Here is an 18,151-nt window from a genome sequence, read left to right as displayed (position 1 = left end):
CCGATGCGCAATAACATGTTGTATGGTGTTCAATTACACCCAAAATAATTGGACAACATCAGGTAAAATTCAGAAAATTAGAATATCGTGAAAAAGTTCATTCATTTAAGGAATTCAACTTAAAAGGTGAAATTAATATATTATTTAGACTCATAACATGCATTGCAAGATATTTCAAGCTTTTATTTGTTTGAATTTGAATGGCTTACAGCTTATGAAAACCACAAAATCAGTCTAAAAAAATTAGAATATCACATGAAATTAACAAAAATGAGCCAGACTTTGGTACTTTTAGCTAAGTGAGCAGGTACCAAGACAACATGTCTAAAATGAAATCAGCATCAAGTGATCGAAAATGTCTTCATAGACGGCTGCGTTGACTCTGGACTTTTAAAGCACAGTGGGCCAGCACCAGAAGATGACAGGGTACCCCAAACCAGACTGGGGAAACCTCTCTTTCCCCTGTGGGGCCTCTCTTTACTTCCTCCATACTCTGGGACCTTTATTTCCAAATGAATTTGCTCTCATCAGAAAAGAGGACTTTGGACAACTGACCTACAGAGCAGTTGTTTTTTTCTTTGGCCCAGGTAAAACGTTTGTGGCATTGTTTTTTGTTCAGGAGTCGCTTGACCTGAGGAATTCAACACTTGAAGCCTATATCCGGGATTCGTCTGCATCCTCACTCAGCTAAAAGTACCAAAGCCTGGTTCAATGACGATGGGATTCCTGTGCTTGCTTGGCTAGCAAACTTACCTGACCTCAACCCCATCAAAAATACATGTGCTATCGCCAAGAAGAAAATGAGAAACATGAGACTGAGCAATGCAAAAGAGCCGAAGGCCGCTATTGAAGCTGGTCTTCACACACAGGCCGATGTCATCCATGCCACGCTGCATTGAAGCAGTCATCCATTACACTTTTCTGATGGCTGACATTTCATTTTAATTGAAACTCATTTTTCTGTGAATTTCGTGTGATATTCAAATTCCTTGAGAATCAGATTTTGTGGTTTTCATCAGCTGAAAGCCATGATAATCAAAATTCTAAGAAATAAAAGCTTGAAATGTATTGAAATGCATGTTATGAGTCTGAATAATATATTCATTTCACCTTTTAAGTTGAATTACTGATATGAATTAACTTTTTTGTACATTATTCTAATTTTCTGAGTTTTACTTGTATCATGGATGTGATCAAGCGAGTACTAGTTTGTATGAATAAGAAATAAACATTAATGTAACTGTTTCAATGATGGGAGGCTACAGCCACGTGCACGCACGCACATATACACACACAAGCGTATAAATAACAATCATGGCGGCACTGTTTAAGTCAGGAGCAGGGATGTAAACAAACAACAGTGAAAATTACAATGTAAACGGAAATACGTATTGTCCAATGCTAAATGTTGGTGGCCTGCAGTCAAAATCTCAGCTTGCCTGTCAGACAGGTTCCTGTGAGGTGCGGCAGAGGAGAAAAGCGCAATAACTGACATACTTCCTGAACAAACGGTAAGGAACTGGATCGGTGGCAAAAATTCAACTCAACTCTATTTATAGAACATTTTGCACATGGAGCAAATATCAACTATACAAATATAAAAAAATAAGTGAATGACAAAGACAGTAGAAAGCACCAAACAGAAAAACTAAGATCAGGTCTTAGTCATGACAAAAGAACAAACAAAAAAACTAACAAATCATGGTTATAGTCATCTTAAAAGTACATATTGAAATCCTTAAATATTTTAAATGATCTCCAACTAATATTCGAGATGAGTTTCAATGTATCGAGAAGAATTTATTGATATCATTCACAGGTTAAAATATGTGGACAACATTTTTGAAAATAAATAAACATGTTACAGTTTAAATTCTGCCCAAAAAATCCTCATCATACATTTCTTTCAAAAGCCATCTGAAATAATTCAGATCTATGGCCCAGTTGATCCCATCAAGCTCACATTTTTACAAGGATTTTGCTCAAGCAGTATTATTCATATTCCCACAGAAAATACAACAAAGGAAGGCAGTCTCATACAATAGTTTGATCACCGGTTCACCGGATCACGATCACCTATTTTAAGGCACTATTTGGGCAATGCCTTGACACTGAGGGAATCTCAGGAACCAGCTGATTATTTCAAACAGATCACCATCATACAAACCTCCAAGGGATATTCTTATGACTGTTAGATGACATGTCAGACAAAATTATGAGAGGCAGCAAGAAAACACTTGGTTTCCATATTTTTGTGTGTTGATGGAAGTCCTCACGGTTGAATTTTACTACAGTTTGCAGGTTGCCTGTGCCACTTTAGAACTGGTCTTCCTGTTAAGGCTTCGACAAATGAAAGCTCCTGCATCCATCAGCTTGGTGAGGTCCACACCCTGGGGAGGGGGTCGATAAAATAATTTTATTACAGCAATAAACAGGGCTACAAGGGCTTTTAATATAACTATTAAAAAGAAATGATAATTTGATTGCAAGAAAACAATACAGGTTGTTTAAAATAATTTGGCACAAATTGAAATGAATGATTACTTGACTACTACCACTACTACAATGGCAATCAACATGAAATAATCAAAATACTTTAACATTTAACATCAGAACATTTAACATTTAGTTTTGATATATGTTTGCTCCAACTGCAACAGGACACAATTTGAATTTTACTCTTATACCATGGCCTAATTTGCTTTCTTGACTGTCAATCTTTTTCATGGAATCTCTTCGAGAAATGATGTTTCACTCTCTTGCTCGACCACATTCAAGTATATTTGAACTCGCAAAGCTTTTCTGTTTCTACCAAATGGTTTCCCTCACCTGAAAACAAGTCAAACGTTGAAGCCTTTTGGTGCATGAAAGAGTTAACAAGCCTTATGTTCAGTTTTACCTAAAACTTTCTTTGTATTTTCATATGGTGTTAAAATTGTAGATAATTTGAATGAGCCAAAACTTTAACACTGTAGACAGGTACAGCTACTAACAGTCTGAATCCCAAGTCCATGAAGCATGTAGACCAGATCTTCTGTGGCAACATTGCCAGAAGCACCCTGTGCGTAAGGACAGCCGCCGAGTCCGGAGACAGAAGAGTCCACCACACTCACTCCCATCTACAGACAAATAAGATTTGTGTCAGGCAATACCAATGAGAAACATATCAAGTGGTCACAACATAAGGTACATCTATGTCTCAGTGCATCTGTGTAGGCTCTCAGTCGCACAGGAGTGGTCCATCGAGGAAGAAGTTTCTTCAGCCGTCATCTGTACTTCTTTGAAGGTGTGAGGAGTGAAACGTCCGACATCTTCAAAGAAGTACACGTGACGGCTGAAGAAACCTTTTCTTGTGTGTCAGTGATACATTTGTAAGCACCATGAAAAGTACAATGGTCCCCACAATGTTGCAGCTGGGCAGTTCCTCATTTGAAATCCTGCTATTCTGTAGACTTTTCAGTTTTTACACTATATCAGAAACCACAGTTGTGCGCCTTCAGTGTAGTAGCACGTTATGCCACGACATGCCAGTCTTCTGGAAGAGAGGCAGCATTACGAGAGCAAGAAGGTTTTGAGGTTCTGATTCTCTTCCCAAATGACTTACAATTGGCTGTGAACTGCTCAAGCAAGAGTAGAACATGGTAGCTGGAGGAAGCCAAGAGAACCACTGAGGATCCTTTCAACCAGCTCAATGACTTCAACCCCGATATAGGAAAGCCTATCTCGGTGTCCACAGACTCTGTTGCCTGCTTGGAAGGTCTGTCTCCTCACCCAAATATGGAGGGAGTCTTTCCTCTCATCAACCGGGTAAAACCCCCAACTAACAAGCATTGGGGGCAGGCAGAGGGGGCGGGCTACAATAACTATGCTCACACCCGCTCTGCATATCCAACTCCAACTACTGTTTTACCCGTCTCATGAGGACTAGTATGAGAGCCCACACGCCATATGTTATGTTAAACCCAAACAACATTTCTCAGCCTGACACACTAGTTCAGCCTCTTACACTGCCATAAAGATGACATTCCTTGTCCCGAGAACCAGGTTCTGTAGCCAGGGATGACACTGACAAGTCTTAGGCTGAAGCCACCTTACATTGCACCTGACCTCCTTTTCTCCTCCCACGGGAGTTGAACCCACAAGATGGACCCACGTTTCTTCCTCGGGTTGTGTGGACAATGTTTAATTATCTTTGGTTTTATTCAATGCATATTTTAATTCCATAGTCAAGATCCATTTGTATAAAACAAACACAAAATTAAACAGCTGCACTTTTCAAAAGACAGGCATACCAGTGTTTCTACATGTTTGACTGGTAGCAGATTTCACTTAATCCAATATTTGTGCATGAAATGCATCAGCGTTAGTTTGAGGGTAACTTTCAATTGGAAGTGACAAACGAACTACGCCAAACCCGCTTATTAGGAGAATCGCGTGAGTAAGGGAATGAGAAACAACAAACCTGCAAGGCCACAAGAATATTTGCGAGGGCCTGCCCGTACGTGTCGTGACAGTGTACCGCCAGAGCATTGACTGGCACCTCGCGGCTAACCACTGCCAGCATTTCCAGCATGCTACCTGGTGTGCCCACTCCAATGGTGTCGCCGAGGGAAACCTCGTAGCACCCCATGGAGTACAGACGCTTTGCTACCTGCAGAGACACCAGTATGTTATATAGCAATGCGGTTTCTGCCACTCTCATCATTATGACAAGACTGAAACGTCAGTGGTGGGCCGTCAGGGCCTGCAAGGCCTTCTCTGTTGACCTAAAAATATCTGAATCACAGACTAATGTAAATTATATTTTGTTATTAAATAATTCCAAATTGTCTTTTAGCTTCCTTTCATTGCTTTTCCCCAGAAGTGTGTTTTCGTATTGAAGCATTTAACCAATCACATTTGAGCCATCATTGGTTACCAGGGTCAGATATTTACCTGGACGCCTTCACAATCAGTTCTGGGGGCCGGTCGCATAAAAATCAATGTTGATGAAACTGTTGCTTTAACCAATCAGAGTTTGAGTTGGCAACCTAAGGCCTGCACGAAGGCACTGGCAACCTCTGAGTTTTCGCAAATTATGATTGCTGAGTATCATGATTGACTAGTCACTATCTTATCACGCAAATATATTGTGCTGGTTTAATGGCAGATTTGTCAACCCACAATGGCTGAAGAAGGAGAAGAAAATGATTTGGTTGCAGATATACTGTTAAAGACATTTTCAAGAGGGACTTTTCAAGAATAGATGGACATCATTAAGCAAGTGTGGAAAAAATAGCAAATAATATTGCAATTTTTTAAGGTTATCATGAATCACACATTCATAGTAAAAATGTGAAGTTTAATGACAGTACAGTGAGACCTTAGCTTACGAACGTAATTGGTTCCCAGACAGTGTAAGCCAAAAAGTGTGTATCACAAAAAAAAATTCCCATAGGAAACCATTAAAATGGGAATAATCCGTTCCCAGGTTTCCATAAAATATACTTTTCAACTAAATAAGCCTGAAAACTACACACAAAATACCTTATTCTATGTATAATAAATGTGCTATTATATTGTAATGAAAGAAATACACTGCACTGTATAATAAAGTCACTTTATTTACATTTGTGATGGTCATTGATGGCTCTTAATTGACATCTGTTGCTTTCTGACTTGTAAGGTCTTACAAAACTGAGGCATCACAATATCATTCATCATGTTGATGATTCTCATAGCCTTTTCTGGATGGAACTGTTCAATAAAAGCCTGCACAAAACAAATCATCTGTGTTGAGGACCTCATTATGGTCAGCAACAAGCTCCTCGATGTCATCTGCATCCACTTCGAGTCCCGTAGGTGCTGGCAGAGATTTTATTACAACAAAAGGCGCGAGTCCGATGATTCCACGGACGCGGAATAAAACGCGTCAATTGTCAAGTGAAAGCATCAACTAAATAATGCCTTTGTGTAAACTTTACACAAAGGCGTTATTTAGTCGATGTGAGAAACACGAACGAGGTGTGCGTTTGTGTGTTCTCCATGTTCGGTTGTGTGCTTCCGCCGAAGATCCAAAGATCACTCCGCCAGATCAGAAGAGCACTCCGCCAGCTGTGGTGAGTGTGTATCGCGAAAAGTAGTGCGTATTTCAAGGTTTAATTTTCATAAATTTGACGTTCCTAAAACGAAAAGTTCGTAACATAAGGTGTTCATAAGCTGAGGTCTCACTGTATTCCTTAAATTTCTTCAAGTCACAAGTTATTTCCTGGCCAACGACATCCTCTAGTGGACGTGCAGTAAATCACACCATCCTCGCAGCTGTGGATTGACTTAGACGTAGCACTACTGAAGGCCTAGGGTTGACATGCACGGCCCGCCGCTGAGAAACATAGATTTGAATTTTAACGCTTGTTAAGCATGGTTAATAGCTGGAAGTGAAAACTCACATGTGCAACTTTTTCGGGATTAACCTTGCCTTCATACGGGCAGCCGAGTACGCAAGACACATAGCTGTGGGGACAACAAAAGGATGTTCATTCATTGAGAAATCTGTCAATCCTTTTGGTTATCTTACCCTCTTACAGGCACACCGGCCTCTGTGGCCGCTTTCACGACTTCGTCAAAGCGCCGTAAACTTTCGTCCACTGAGCAGTTTATATTCTTTTGACTGAACAGTTCAGACGCGGCACCAAATATGGCGACCTCAGATGCCCCGGCCTTCATCTGTCATGGAGTCAGAGTCGGGAAACGCCATTGGAATTATAGCATTGGAACCCATGGGGAAGATGTGCTTGATACCCACAGCAGCCTGGAAGCCCTTGATGTTGGGGGTCAGGACTGGGTAAGACACTCCAGGTTTCCTATCGATCCCCCTCAACACCTCCATCTGGTCTGCCATCTGTAAAAGGGAACAGTACCACAGTGTTACACTGACAACAATGTGTGCAAAGGCGCACGGGTGGGAGTGTGGTTTCAGTGCTACGAAGTGCATGTTCAGACATGACAACATTTTACATGTGAACTCTGGGAGAGGAAACTTACTTGTGGAACCCACTTCGGCGATACAAAGCTAGTGGCTTCGACGACTGACAGTCCTGACTCTGACAACAGGTCTATCAAATGGATTTTGGTCTCTGTTGGAACAATAGTCTGACAACGAAAACAGGAAATGTGTTATTTTTCAAAACCTGAAAAACATTTGAAAGTGACACACAAAAGCATCATGTAAAAAATATAATACGGCACCTTTTCATTCTGAAGGCCATCTCTGGGTCCTACCTCCACTATTTTTACCCTCTCTGGGAGGGTCTGACCTGCTCTCATGCCAGCCTACACACAAAATGAGTCTGTCAGGTTATTCCATGGTAAAATCAAGACTTCTGTCTTCGCCTCTTATAATATGTTTACATTTTGACATGTGGTTGGAAATGGAAGAAAATACCTGGGCAGAAAATATTTTCATTCTCAATCAGTCTTTCTTCTAAAGCTACAGGCGAGTAAATTTGTAGCTAATTAGAACTTGGTGTTGTCTTTAAAGATTTATATTTTAAACCACACTATTTAGGAATGCTCATCATGGGAACATTTTAGAGCTCTTTTCTAGTTGTACAAAAACATTTTTTTTTAATATACTTAAGCAGAATTCATTCATTCATTCATTGATCGCTTTACCCTATTGGTTGGTTAAACGAAACACACATATAATATTTGCAGAAAGCCACAATCTTCGTTTGTGATATGAACCGCAAGAGGTCAAGGTTTATTGCACCTTTTGCCATTCAATGCATCCATATCAGAGGCTAATCCCAGAAATCTTCCGGTAGTAGGCGGGGAACACCCTGAGCCGGTTGCCAGCCAATTGTAGGGCACACAGTGACAACACCCATCCGCCGTCACACTGACACCGAGGGTTCAATTTACACTCTCGTGTAAATCAAAATCCAAGTGCAATATCATGACTGGGAAGACAAATATTGGAGCATTTTTGGGACCCTGCAAGTATGTAAATTACTAAACATGACGAGATTATACCAATGTTAGATGCGAGAACATTTGGAAATTTACACTGTTTGAAATTAGTAAACACAAACTGTATCCTAACTATATTGAGACACGAGTTTTTATTTCAGGCAAGCGATTTAATACAGTGTATTCATTCAGATGTTTGGCAGTTCTATCTCAAATTTAACATATCTATGGGGTACTGTATTTTATTCTACGGAATGTTTCTTTCTTTTTAGAGTAGGAATGAAGGGAATCATCAATAACCGAAGAGGCTGTTTAAAGGCAGGATTTACAACCTGCTGGGCGATAGCATCCACATTGAAAATGCTCTAACCTTCACCGCGGAGCTGAATGGCAAGTACTGCTGTCCGATTGTTGTGGAGCTAAAAGCACTTCTATTTACAAGGCGCCACATCGCTGCCATGTTGGTCCGGTTTGCAGTCGTCCGTCAACACTTCTTCTCCGGAAAAATGTGCATGCCTTGGCGGGCAGCGCCTGGGCGCCTTCTAGCGGCCACAAAAATGTCGGCGGGCGGGACAGTATTCTGAGGTGGTTTAACAGTGGTTCTTTCTCAAACTGGGTTCGATCGTACCCTCGGGGTTCGGTGAGTCGGTCTCAGGGGTTCGGTGGATCCTAAGCCGCAGAGCTCCACCCCTCAGTCTTGTCTGCAGTTAGTGGGTGCAGTTATTGAAAGAAGGATTCGGTGAATTAGCATATAAAAATGGTGGGATTCGGTGCCTCCAACAAGTTTAAGGACCCACTAATTAAACCAGGTTCGTCCCTGCTAAACCCGAGCAACCACATTCACGATTCGCCACTAATTTAAAGAAAGGCTTATTTCATTTTACATGTGTGGCTTGATTTTTAGTAATTCATTAGTTTAGCATGGGAAAAAGCAAAATATTTGAAAATGCACCTCTATATTGCTATACATGTATTTCACTTGAATGGCAACATTCCACGGTGGCTCCAACAAGACGTAACAGGTGTAATTCACTTCTTCTTTTCCTTTCGGCTTTTCCCTTCAGGGTCGCCACTACAAATCAGTGTGCTCCATCTTAGAAGTTTGATTTGCATGTTTGTTTTGGCCTAGCTTTGACGTCGGATGCCCTTCCTGACACAAACCTCTGTATTTATCCGGGTTTGGGACCGGCACAATAAGACAATGCCGTGTGTCCCCTTGTGGCTATAGAGCAAGCAACTCTATGAACTTAATAATAAAGTTGGAGATGCTCAGTAAAAGGCTCGCAAACACGAAATGGTCATCGACACAGCAGCATTCAAACAAAGCAAAATGATATTCACCATTTGATGACAATGCTCTGATCTTACCGTGAAATTGCCATCTCAAAAAGAACTTCAAAGTCCTTTAAGATGCTTTATTTTCCAGTCACAGTATATATAGCTAAAGAAAATAGATGGCCCTACTCATATGAATAATAATAATACATTTCATTCACAAGCGCAGTAAGTAACAGGATAAATAACAGGTAACAGGTTAGTAAGTACAGGATAAATTGCAGTGATGTTAGCAATTGACGTCTTTTATATGTGACCCTGACCTGAACTAACACTACAGTGCTAATATATAATCATAATCATCATCGTCATCAATCATCATCATCTACTGAAAGTCACCGAGATCTTAAGATGTTAATCAATATCATAAATCTGAGATTTTGCCAGGTAGAAAAAGTAACAAACATATTTTGACAAAGAAAACTAACTCCTAAACTAACTAACTCTAATATTTTCATGTTTATTATGTTTGTTAAAGTCATTATAAGTGCCTTGCATGATGGGTCCGAGAGGACAGTAATTTCATCTGTGCTGTATGTCATGCATATTAGCATATTTGACAATAAAGCTGACTTTGACTTTAACTACAGACCCCTTTGTTCAAACATTAAGGAGGAACAACATTCTATACAACAATAAGGAGTAACAATATTCAAAAAATAATTACTCAAGTACTGATAACTGAAAAACTGATGTACTTGGTTATTAATTTTGTACTGTAATTTACTGCTGGACGATAAATATATACAGTAAAGTCTCGTTATATCGATATTCAAGGGAGTCCGAAAAAATATCGATATAACCGGGACTATCGATATATCCGACCCTGTTTGCATGTAATTTTCTCCGTGCGTGCATAGAAATAGTATCGATATAACCGAGACTATCGATATATCCGATATCGATATAACGAGACTTTACTGTATATTGCTTCTTGGATTGAAAATCAGGAATAAAGAGCTGAGCATGACTTGCCAACTGATGTTGCCCAGGTTCAAAGGAAAACCCAATTTCCCGAAATGTGACACTTCATCTTATGAAACGGGTTCTTATGCTGGTTTAATATTATATAGCAACATACTGTAGTCCTTTCTTAGGTTCCTTTCTTATTCACCCTAATGAATTTTATATTTTTATATTTTATATTTGTTTGTTTGGCTTGGGGGAGGTTTGGACCAGGTAATTTCACATAGCTTAATCAACTGTGGGTATGTGAAGTGCATTGAGACCCATTTATGATGAAGTTCTAACCAAGTCAACTTTACTAGATGTGGCTTAACATGTCTCGTGCATTTAAAACATGTATCTATCCATCTATTTGCTGGACTGCTTATTCTCACAATGGTTCAGGGTGTGCTGGAGCATTTTGTGGCAACATATTTTTCAATTAAAGTATAAATTGTTAATTTAATAGAACAATCAGAGGTGAAAATAGATAGCTTTTAGGATGAAATTTGAAACCATGGCAAAATCTAAAAAAATATATTTAATGTGTCCAATACGTAAAAAACAAAACAAAACAAAAACTTTTTAATTGGCTTACCATCATAGTGCATATTATAAGGTAGCATTGCAATGACACGTGAACATTCAATCTCATTGAGTTCCTCATGAAATAGTCCTCTGCACTTTTTCATGTTCTACCAATCTCTCTTTCATCAGAGCTGAATGTCTTCAAAAGTAAAATTAAAAACAAAACATTTCCTTTAAACAATGTATATAACACTAAGAGTTTATCCTTGAAACCAGATAAAAAAAACAACCGGGATGCATGGTTTAGATACAGCATATACATATACATGGAGTTTGTCACAAAAGTAAAACAATATCTTAAAGAATTGATCAACCAGTTGTGTTACAGTAAAAGAATAATACAGCATATTAGAGTAAATTCATGAGTAAAAACACAAACACACACACGCACACAAACACGTGTGCGCACACACACGGACACACATCCTTGGATTTGCAAAACGGTGGCAGCGGCCTTGGTGGATTTTTCAAGGCAGCCAAGTCAAACCCACTAAGTAGGCCCTTTTACTGGAGTTTGAGAGATACAATTATTTGAATTAGAATTAAAGTCAGTTTTAATTCTCCAGAAACACAAACACTGCCTGACAAACATTTAAGCATTTACACGTACAGTAAAGTCTCGTTATATCGGATATATCGATAGTCCGGTTATATCGATATTTTTTCTGACTCCCAAGAATATCGATATAACGAGACTTTACTGTATTTCAAAAGAACACAATTTCGCCTTGCTTACAAGAGTCGTTTTATGACGTCAGCTCAGCTCTTTGCTAATTGGTTCCTGCTAATTGGTTCAAAAAATATGGAATGATCACATCAAATGCCTAAAATAATCTCCATAACAAATAAACTTGGGGAAAAATGATGACAAAAATACATGAGCTTTTCTGCTACCCACATTGCTTTTCTGGTGAATAATGTTCAATTTGTGCTATTTGCGATATGCCGTTTTTGGAGGGGGGAGGCCAAGCGATGTCGTTGTTTGAAACATCACAGCAATTTGAAAGAATCCACTTAGAGCCCCAAATGTAATTTTGGCCCATATCAGCTTATTTGTGGATATTTGCAGCCAAAACCTGTCAGCAAATAGAAACTGCAATTCCCTGAGTAGCAAACAAAATGTAACAATACCAGTTGTGAAAATTTGGACACCATCAAAGTTGATGGAAAATGCAGCTTTTGTGGGTGGCGGGCGATTGAAGTTCTGGGCAGGTTTCAGCATATTTCTTGAAACTCAGAACAACTGTTAAAGCAACTGGTAAGTCATCAATTATTGGGTTTAAAAAGTGGTGACGTTTTGGAGATACACTCTGTTGAGAAAGAGCTAAATTGCATTGTTTTACTCAAGTTTTTGCCCCTTGACCAGAATTTCAATAGATAATGTGACAAAAAAGATACGCAGAAAAGTACTTTTTCCCAGAACCTTCCATGCAATTCTCACAATTCTTACCGCATTGCACTCGGGTCGTAGTGGCCCTTCCAGCTAGACGGTGAATTTTGACAGATTGCTATTTTCGGGAAATCGCATTGCTCACTGGATCACACCTTGGTAGACTACATTCTCAGGCATGACTTTCACATGTTCACCCGCAGCCAATATTTACACACGCACGCACATTCGCGCGCAACACACACACTTAGGTCCAATTTCACTGCAGCTCCTCATCACTATCATCCACTTGTTGAATAATGAGGTCAGCCCCGGAGTCTTCGGCCAACTCGTCGTCATCGGTTGCCATCCAGGACCTATTACTCTGCTCCTCCTCGCCGTCCACACCCAACAAGAGAGCCGGCTCCTCATTGCTTCCCTCTAGACTTTCCATGGGCATCGTATCGCGGCCCACTTCATGGACGCACAGAGGGCACATGCGGTAACGCCTTGTGCCCTCACACACAACTTGGCCGGAGTCTTCCGTCACCGGACACTTACACCTCCTGCACACCAGCTTCCTGGCTTGATGAATCTGACAAGGAGTAGCACAGATCACATACAGTCATCATTTGGTTTGGTCATCATTTACAAACTACATACAGTATAATACAGTAAAGTCTCGTTATATCGATATTCAAGGGAGTCCAAAAAAATATCGATATAACCGGGACTATCGATATATCCGACCCTGTTTGCATGTAATTTTCTCCGTGCGTGCATAGAAATAGTATCGATATAACCGGGACTATCGATATATCCGATATCGATATAACGAGACTTTACTGTATATGCAATGTTTGTTCAGACCAACAGCACTATGAGTATTCACCCATACACCTTTAGTATGCACCGAAATAGAGAACTGATTCCAAGTACTTTGGATATATAAAATGTTGCAAATGATGATTCGCAGTCCAGCACCAACTACAGTGATACAAACGCTTTAGCTAACAAACTTTTCGCCTTACGAACATTAAATTCGCGAGAAGTCTTGAAAGGCGCGAAGAAATCAACTAGTTCTTGGGAAACACACAGAGCGCCACAATGGCTGGCGGACTAGTTTTCGGCAGAGGAACACCAAACCACACGGCCGATCAGCGCCACCGTGGCTGCCGGACTACTTTTCCACACCCGTTTCTCTGAGTGCACTCAGTGCAAACGTGGTTTTTTTATGGAGTGGATACTACTTCAGCCGAAGAGGACACAAAACAAAATTACAGTCGAGCAGAAGAAGGAGATCATTGAGAAACACGAACGAGGTGTGCGTTTGTGTGACTTAGTGTCCCAGTACCAGTATGCTAAGTCGATCATTGCTACGTGTGGCTAAGGGTGTTTCTGTGTTGTCAAAGCAACGGTCTCAGGCAATAGAAGAGGTTGAAAAACTTCAGTCGATTTGGATTAACGAAAAGCAGCTCGCAGGGGACCGTGTTACTGAGGATATTATCACAGAGAAAGCATGGCAACTTCACTCGGATATCATCAAGAGGCAACTACATCAACAACCATCACAAAGGTAAATAAAGCGACTTTATTATACGGTAGTTTATATCTTTAATTACAATACAATAGCACATTTATTATACATGAAATACGGTATATTTTGTGTAGTTTTAAGACCTATTTAGTAGAAAATTATGATTTATGGGGCCCTGGAAATGGATTATTCTCATTTTTAATGATTTCCTATTGGAAATTAATGTTTGGAAGACACACTTTTCACCTTACAGACACTTTCTGGGAACCAATTAAGTTTGTAAGCTGAGGTATCACTGTATTGCCAAAGAGAACATACACAATGTCAGATTCATTTATTTATTTGTTTGTTTATTTTTCTTCTTTGAAGTATTTTTCACTGGAATCAGCAGCTCCATGAGAACCTGGTACTTTGAAATAAGACTGGTTCTGGCCCAATACCAACACTTCGTATCAGTATTCGCCCAACCTAAACTGAAATGTTGTTACACAACTGCCAACAATTAAAGTTTAGGATGAGTTTTTTTCCTTGAATGACACTTGTAGCATGCAGCGCGCATTGGACAATCTTCAGGTTGCAAAAAGTGTGGGAAATGCTCTTTTCTTTCCTCTCATAATTGTGCCCCAGTGTGCAAAGAAAATCTGCAAGTCTGCTGAGGAATTCCCATATCAGAGTTCTGACATCGCTTCTGCCAAACAACTTTGGCATCAACTAAAACAGACATGGAACTACTCATCCAACCTATTTGGATGAATAGACAATCCTTCCCACAGACCCAAAATCTCACTCATCGCAAGTCTTTCTAATTACATGTAGAAAAATAACCTATTTTAGCTGCAAAAGTGGAGTGGACTTCTTATTCGTGATAATGGTGAGGTTTGCAAATGGCCTTTTCAAATAAATAAATAAATAAATAAATAAATAAATAAATAAATCAACCTGAATTTAAGGCATACCGTCTCAAAGTGGCTGCGAAGGTGTTCCAGTCGAGTAAATCGCTTTGTGCAGGCCTGACACGGATACGGTCTCTCACCAGTGTGACAGCGCAAATGACGCTTTAGGTCTGCCTTCCTTTTCACCGTGTGCGTACAGAAAGGGCATTTGAAGCGCGTTGTGGCATTGGATTCTGGAAAGCCAGAGGAGAAGCCATTGGAATCAACATTTTTAACACAGTTATTTCAGTCTCATCTCTCCTCAAACGTCTTTGCTTACCATTGTCATTGAAGTTTGTGACAACACCCACAATTGGTGGGAGATTGGCGTAAAGTTCATCAGCCTTCTCCGTCTTTATTGTGCTGCCCTCCTGGATGTCTGGGTCTTCATGCTGGTTAGACTGGGTGCTGTTGGTAGCCTTCCGCTTATTTGCACCTTTGGCACGTCTCCGTTCTGACACCGGCAAAGTATACAAAGGGTCCTGGGGGTCTTCGAAGTCTGTGTTGAACTCATTGGCAGGACTACTTGGCTCAGTCTTCAAGGCTGAACCTGAAATGTCCTGCTGCGAATCTTTCCCCAGGTAACTCGACTGGGATCTGGAGCTGTCCCTGGTCCAAAGTGCAGGTGGCGGACTGTCAGTACGTGTTTCTGGAGGCTGCTGCTGTTGCTGCTGATGATGTTGCTGCTCTCCAGTCTCCTCACCAGCCCCACTGGTAAAGCTGCAGGTTTCAGAGAAGCTGTGACCACGATCGCTGTCTTCATCTTTCACGCTGATGTCCAAAGAGGATTTGATGAAGTTCTTGCAGTAATTGATGACATTGTTCATCTGCAGGTAACTGGCTGCAGACATCACCTCAATCACATTTTGACCAGAGAGGTCCAAGTGACCCGAATAGATGAAATCCAGGATGACTGTGAAGATCTCAGGGCTGAAGGAGTCAAAGGTGGCATTAGCAGATTCTGACATGCCATCGAGGCCCTGGGTCAGAAGCATGCGGAAGTAGCCGCTGCTGGCGCACAGAACATTGCGGTGGGCCCTGAAGATGTGGCCCTCTACTTGCACGTTGAAGTCACAAAACAGCTCTTGACATCTCTGTTGGTTGAGCTGCTTTAGAAGGTTGGTTTGGTGAGCCACTGTGATGTCGGCCGTGTTGAACCATCGCTGAGGTTGCCTGCAGGATGGAACAATGACAGTTTCAAAATCATCACTTACAGTAGCATCACTTACACGAGCCAATGCGCATGTAAACACACATTATTTGCAGTCAACTGCATCAACAGGCATCGTATCATACGTGAAACGTAAATTTCTCCACGGCGAGACTAATAAATGCAAATCCATATCCAAATCGCGTCTCGTGGCAATCATGTTCATCTTAAACTTAGTTTCATCTCCATGACTTAATGAAGAGAGATAAAACAAGAGCTGCATAAAACAATCAGCCAGAACGATCAGGGTTTTACAGACAGTTTCATTGCATAACTTTACACTAAGGATGATGCTACAGGAGGAAAGAGAATCATATATTGAACATTCTGAGCGTTGTACAAATTTAATTCAGAACTCCCAATTCGCTGTGGTTGACAATAGTGGCATAAATGTTTAAGGATGCTATTCACATAGCCGTAATTGGGCAGCATGTTTCACCTTTTCCCCTTCTTTTCACCAAAATCTGTAAAGGCCTGATCATTAGATGTCGCTAAAAGATTATGCTTCATGGTTATCCTGTGGTGTATATGGTGTTAAGGGTGATTTTTTTCCTTCAGCAGTATGTGCCAAAAATAGTCAGGGTTCACCATTTTAAATGTTAAACCTGTTCAATATTTACGATCACAGATCCTGACATGTGTAGTCAAGTCCAAGGTCGACTGAGGCACAGACATTAACTGATTTTTAAATCAACAACTCTACAAAGTGCCAATCGATGCTCAGGATCATGATCTGAAAACAGTACTGGCAATGCGTCTGTGTAAGCTCTCAGTCGTACAGGAGTGGTCCATCGATGAGAAGGTTTCTTCAGCCGTCATCTGTACAAACTTTGTACAGATGACGGCTGAAGAAACCTTCTCATCGAAGTACTGGCAATGATTCTCACGTTTTTGTCTTTTATTTTATTATTTGCTGGAGTGCACGACTTCCCCTTATAGTGTACACTGTACAGTATACTGTACCAGCCTTCCCAATGCTGCTGTCTGCACTAATACGACACTGAAGACGCTCCGCCTACTCGATGACACTATGGACTTCCATTGGCTAAATCATCCCTCAATCAAACTCTTTCATCTAAAGGGCTACACCCGACACCAGTCGGGGAGCTTCGGGTGACAAATCCCAGTAATCACCCTTAATGGAGGATCGTCGCATGGCGAATATGTGGTGTTACAAACACACGCGACAACCGGGAGGCGGAATTAAACACCGCGGATACCCACGAATCTAAACACACTTAACCATATTCATACCCTTTATTTTTTCAACACTAACCTAGTTTCCCCATCCTCGTGTCGACTACGACACACATTCATTTAATTATTCGATCCATCTTAACTGGCTCGGTTCGCAATGCCCGCTTGAACCCACCCGCTAATATTATACCACTGTGCCCCAAACATTTAATATAGGAATGTAATATGAGCAAACACGTGAAATTAGAGCAAATTCAGGCGCGTGCGGCTGCAAAGCGTCGTAAGAGTGCAATAGTCCTGCGAGGGTAAAGCGGGCAGCGGCTCACCAGAGCAGCCCACTGTGTCCTGGAGCGACGCCCACTTCAGGCTCCGACCAGCACACAATGGAAAATAAAGCCCCGAACACAAACTACCGTCGGCTTCGATTTGTATATAATTATATAGGTGCGAAATCCAACTCAGGGTTATACGTTACAAACGCCCGTTTTATTTAAGTGGAACCCCCGCCCCTTCCCACCCCCCCCACACACTTCTTGCCGGAGGTCCGGAGCACAGCGAAGAGCGGGGACGATTTGCCTCGCTTACCCGAGCGCAAGGACTCTCTCCCGGCGCGCGCATTCGAGAGAACCCGATAACGCCCCTCGTCATGGTACCCGTGATAAAACCCATCGATACTCACTGGTGGTTAGATTCACCCGACGCCCGATAGAGCTTGTTCTCTCCCTCGTCGGTCACAAGATCCATTTCTGGCTTCCCTATAGGCTTTTCTTAGGCCTTTTTCTCTCGACCAGGGTCCACAGTCAGCCACTTCCTGCTCAGCCCTAAAGACCGAAACCCGGCGAGAGAGACAGGAGAGCTGTGCTGACGTGGGTGTTTTATTAACTGGGTGCCCGAGGGTTCAAAGAACCATTTAAAGACCCAGCGTCAAGCTAAACGCAAGCTTTTGCCTACACAATGTCGCATTTGGGTTTACAATTTAAATCCAAGAGGCAAAATAGTAAACCTCCCAACTATGCCGTAGTGACCCGTAAAAGTCCAAGGGTTGATATTCGGCAGAGAAAGGTCTCACATCCTTTTCATTTTGGCAG

At 41.2% G+C, this 18,151-nt stretch overlaps 2 protein-coding genes and 1 long non-coding RNA gene across 4 annotated transcripts; 1 reads left to right on the top strand and 2 right to left on the bottom strand.

Moving 5' to 3' along the window:
* Positions 1-1,779: 1,779 nt before the first annotated feature.
* On the bottom strand, positions 1,780-8,463 carry hmgcl (3-hydroxy-3-methylglutaryl-CoA lyase). The gene is made up of 9 exons (XM_089003687.1): positions 8,321-8,463; positions 7,228-7,311; positions 7,024-7,131; positions 6,785-6,880; positions 6,557-6,705; positions 6,429-6,492; positions 4,463-4,651; positions 2,994-3,119; positions 1,780-2,390 (listed from the first exon to the last, which is right to left on the bottom strand). Exons 1-9 carry the CDS (start codon positions 8,408-8,410, stop codon positions 2,289-2,291), a joined length of 1,008 nt encoding a protein of 335 aa, XP_088859813.1. The 5' UTR covers positions 8,411-8,463; the 3' UTR covers positions 1,780-2,288.
* Positions 7,329-15,628, top strand: LOC148893785 (uncharacterized). Of its 2 annotated transcripts, none has more exons than XR_016115916.1 (3): positions 7,329-7,980; positions 15,238-15,370; positions 15,490-15,628. It is a non-coding gene; the product is annotated as an uncharacterized LOC148893785 (long non-coding RNA). The 2 variants fall into 2 exon arrangements; XR_016115917.1 differs by lacking the exon at positions 7,329-7,980 and adding an exon at positions 8,597-8,759.
* Positions 10,751-18,148, bottom strand: zbtb8a (zinc finger and BTB domain containing 8A). The gene is made up of 4 exons (XM_089003684.1): positions 17,743-18,148; positions 14,937-15,829; positions 14,681-14,850; positions 10,751-12,782 (listed from the first exon to the last, which is right to left on the bottom strand). The coding sequence occupies exons 1-4, from the start codon at positions 17,805-17,807 to the stop codon at positions 12,468-12,470; spliced, it is 1,443 nt and encodes a 480-aa protein (XP_088859810.1). The 5' UTR covers positions 17,808-18,148; the 3' UTR covers positions 10,751-12,467.
* Between the last annotated feature and the right edge of the window lie 3 nt (positions 18,149-18,151).

Source organism: Hippocampus bargibanti, linkage group LG09, assembly GCF_051943395.1.
Source record: "Hippocampus bargibanti isolate YZ-2025 linkage group LG09, ASM5194339v1, whole genome shotgun sequence".
NCBI classification, from domain to species: Eukaryota; Metazoa; Chordata; class Actinopteri; order Syngnathiformes; family Syngnathidae; genus Hippocampus; species Hippocampus bargibanti.
This window is presented reverse-complemented; position numbering and strand designations above follow the sequence as displayed.

What these genes read in the sequence shown, in the direction of transcription:
- zbtb8a (XM_089003684.1), bottom strand. Translation starts at nt 17,807, where the DNA reads ATGGATCTTGTGACCGACGAGGGAGAGAACAAGCTCTATCGGGCGTCG. An exon ending in TCGGGTGAATCTAACCACCA is followed by an intron (nt 15,830 to 17,742) that starts GTGAGTATCGAT and finishes TCCATCCTGCAG; the next exon opens with GCAACCTCAGCGATGGTTCA. An exon ending in CACAAACTTCAATGACAATG is followed by an intron (nt 14,851 to 14,936) that starts GTAAGCAAAGAC and finishes CTGGCTTTCCAG; the next exon opens with AATCCAATGCCACAACGCGC.
- hmgcl (XM_089003687.1), bottom strand. Translation starts at nt 8,410, where the DNA reads ATGGCAGCGATGTGGCGCCTTGTAAATAGAAGTGCTTTTAGCTCCACA. An exon ending in CGCCGAAGTGGGTTCCACAA is followed by an intron (nt 6,881 to 7,023) that starts GTAAGTTTCCTC and finishes TCCCTTTTACAG; the next exon opens with ATGGCAGACCAGATGGAGGT. An exon ending in GCCGGTGTGCCTGTAAGAGG is followed by an intron (nt 6,493 to 6,556) that starts GTAAGATAACCA and finishes TTGTCCCCACAG; the next exon opens with CTATGTGTCTTGCGTACTCG.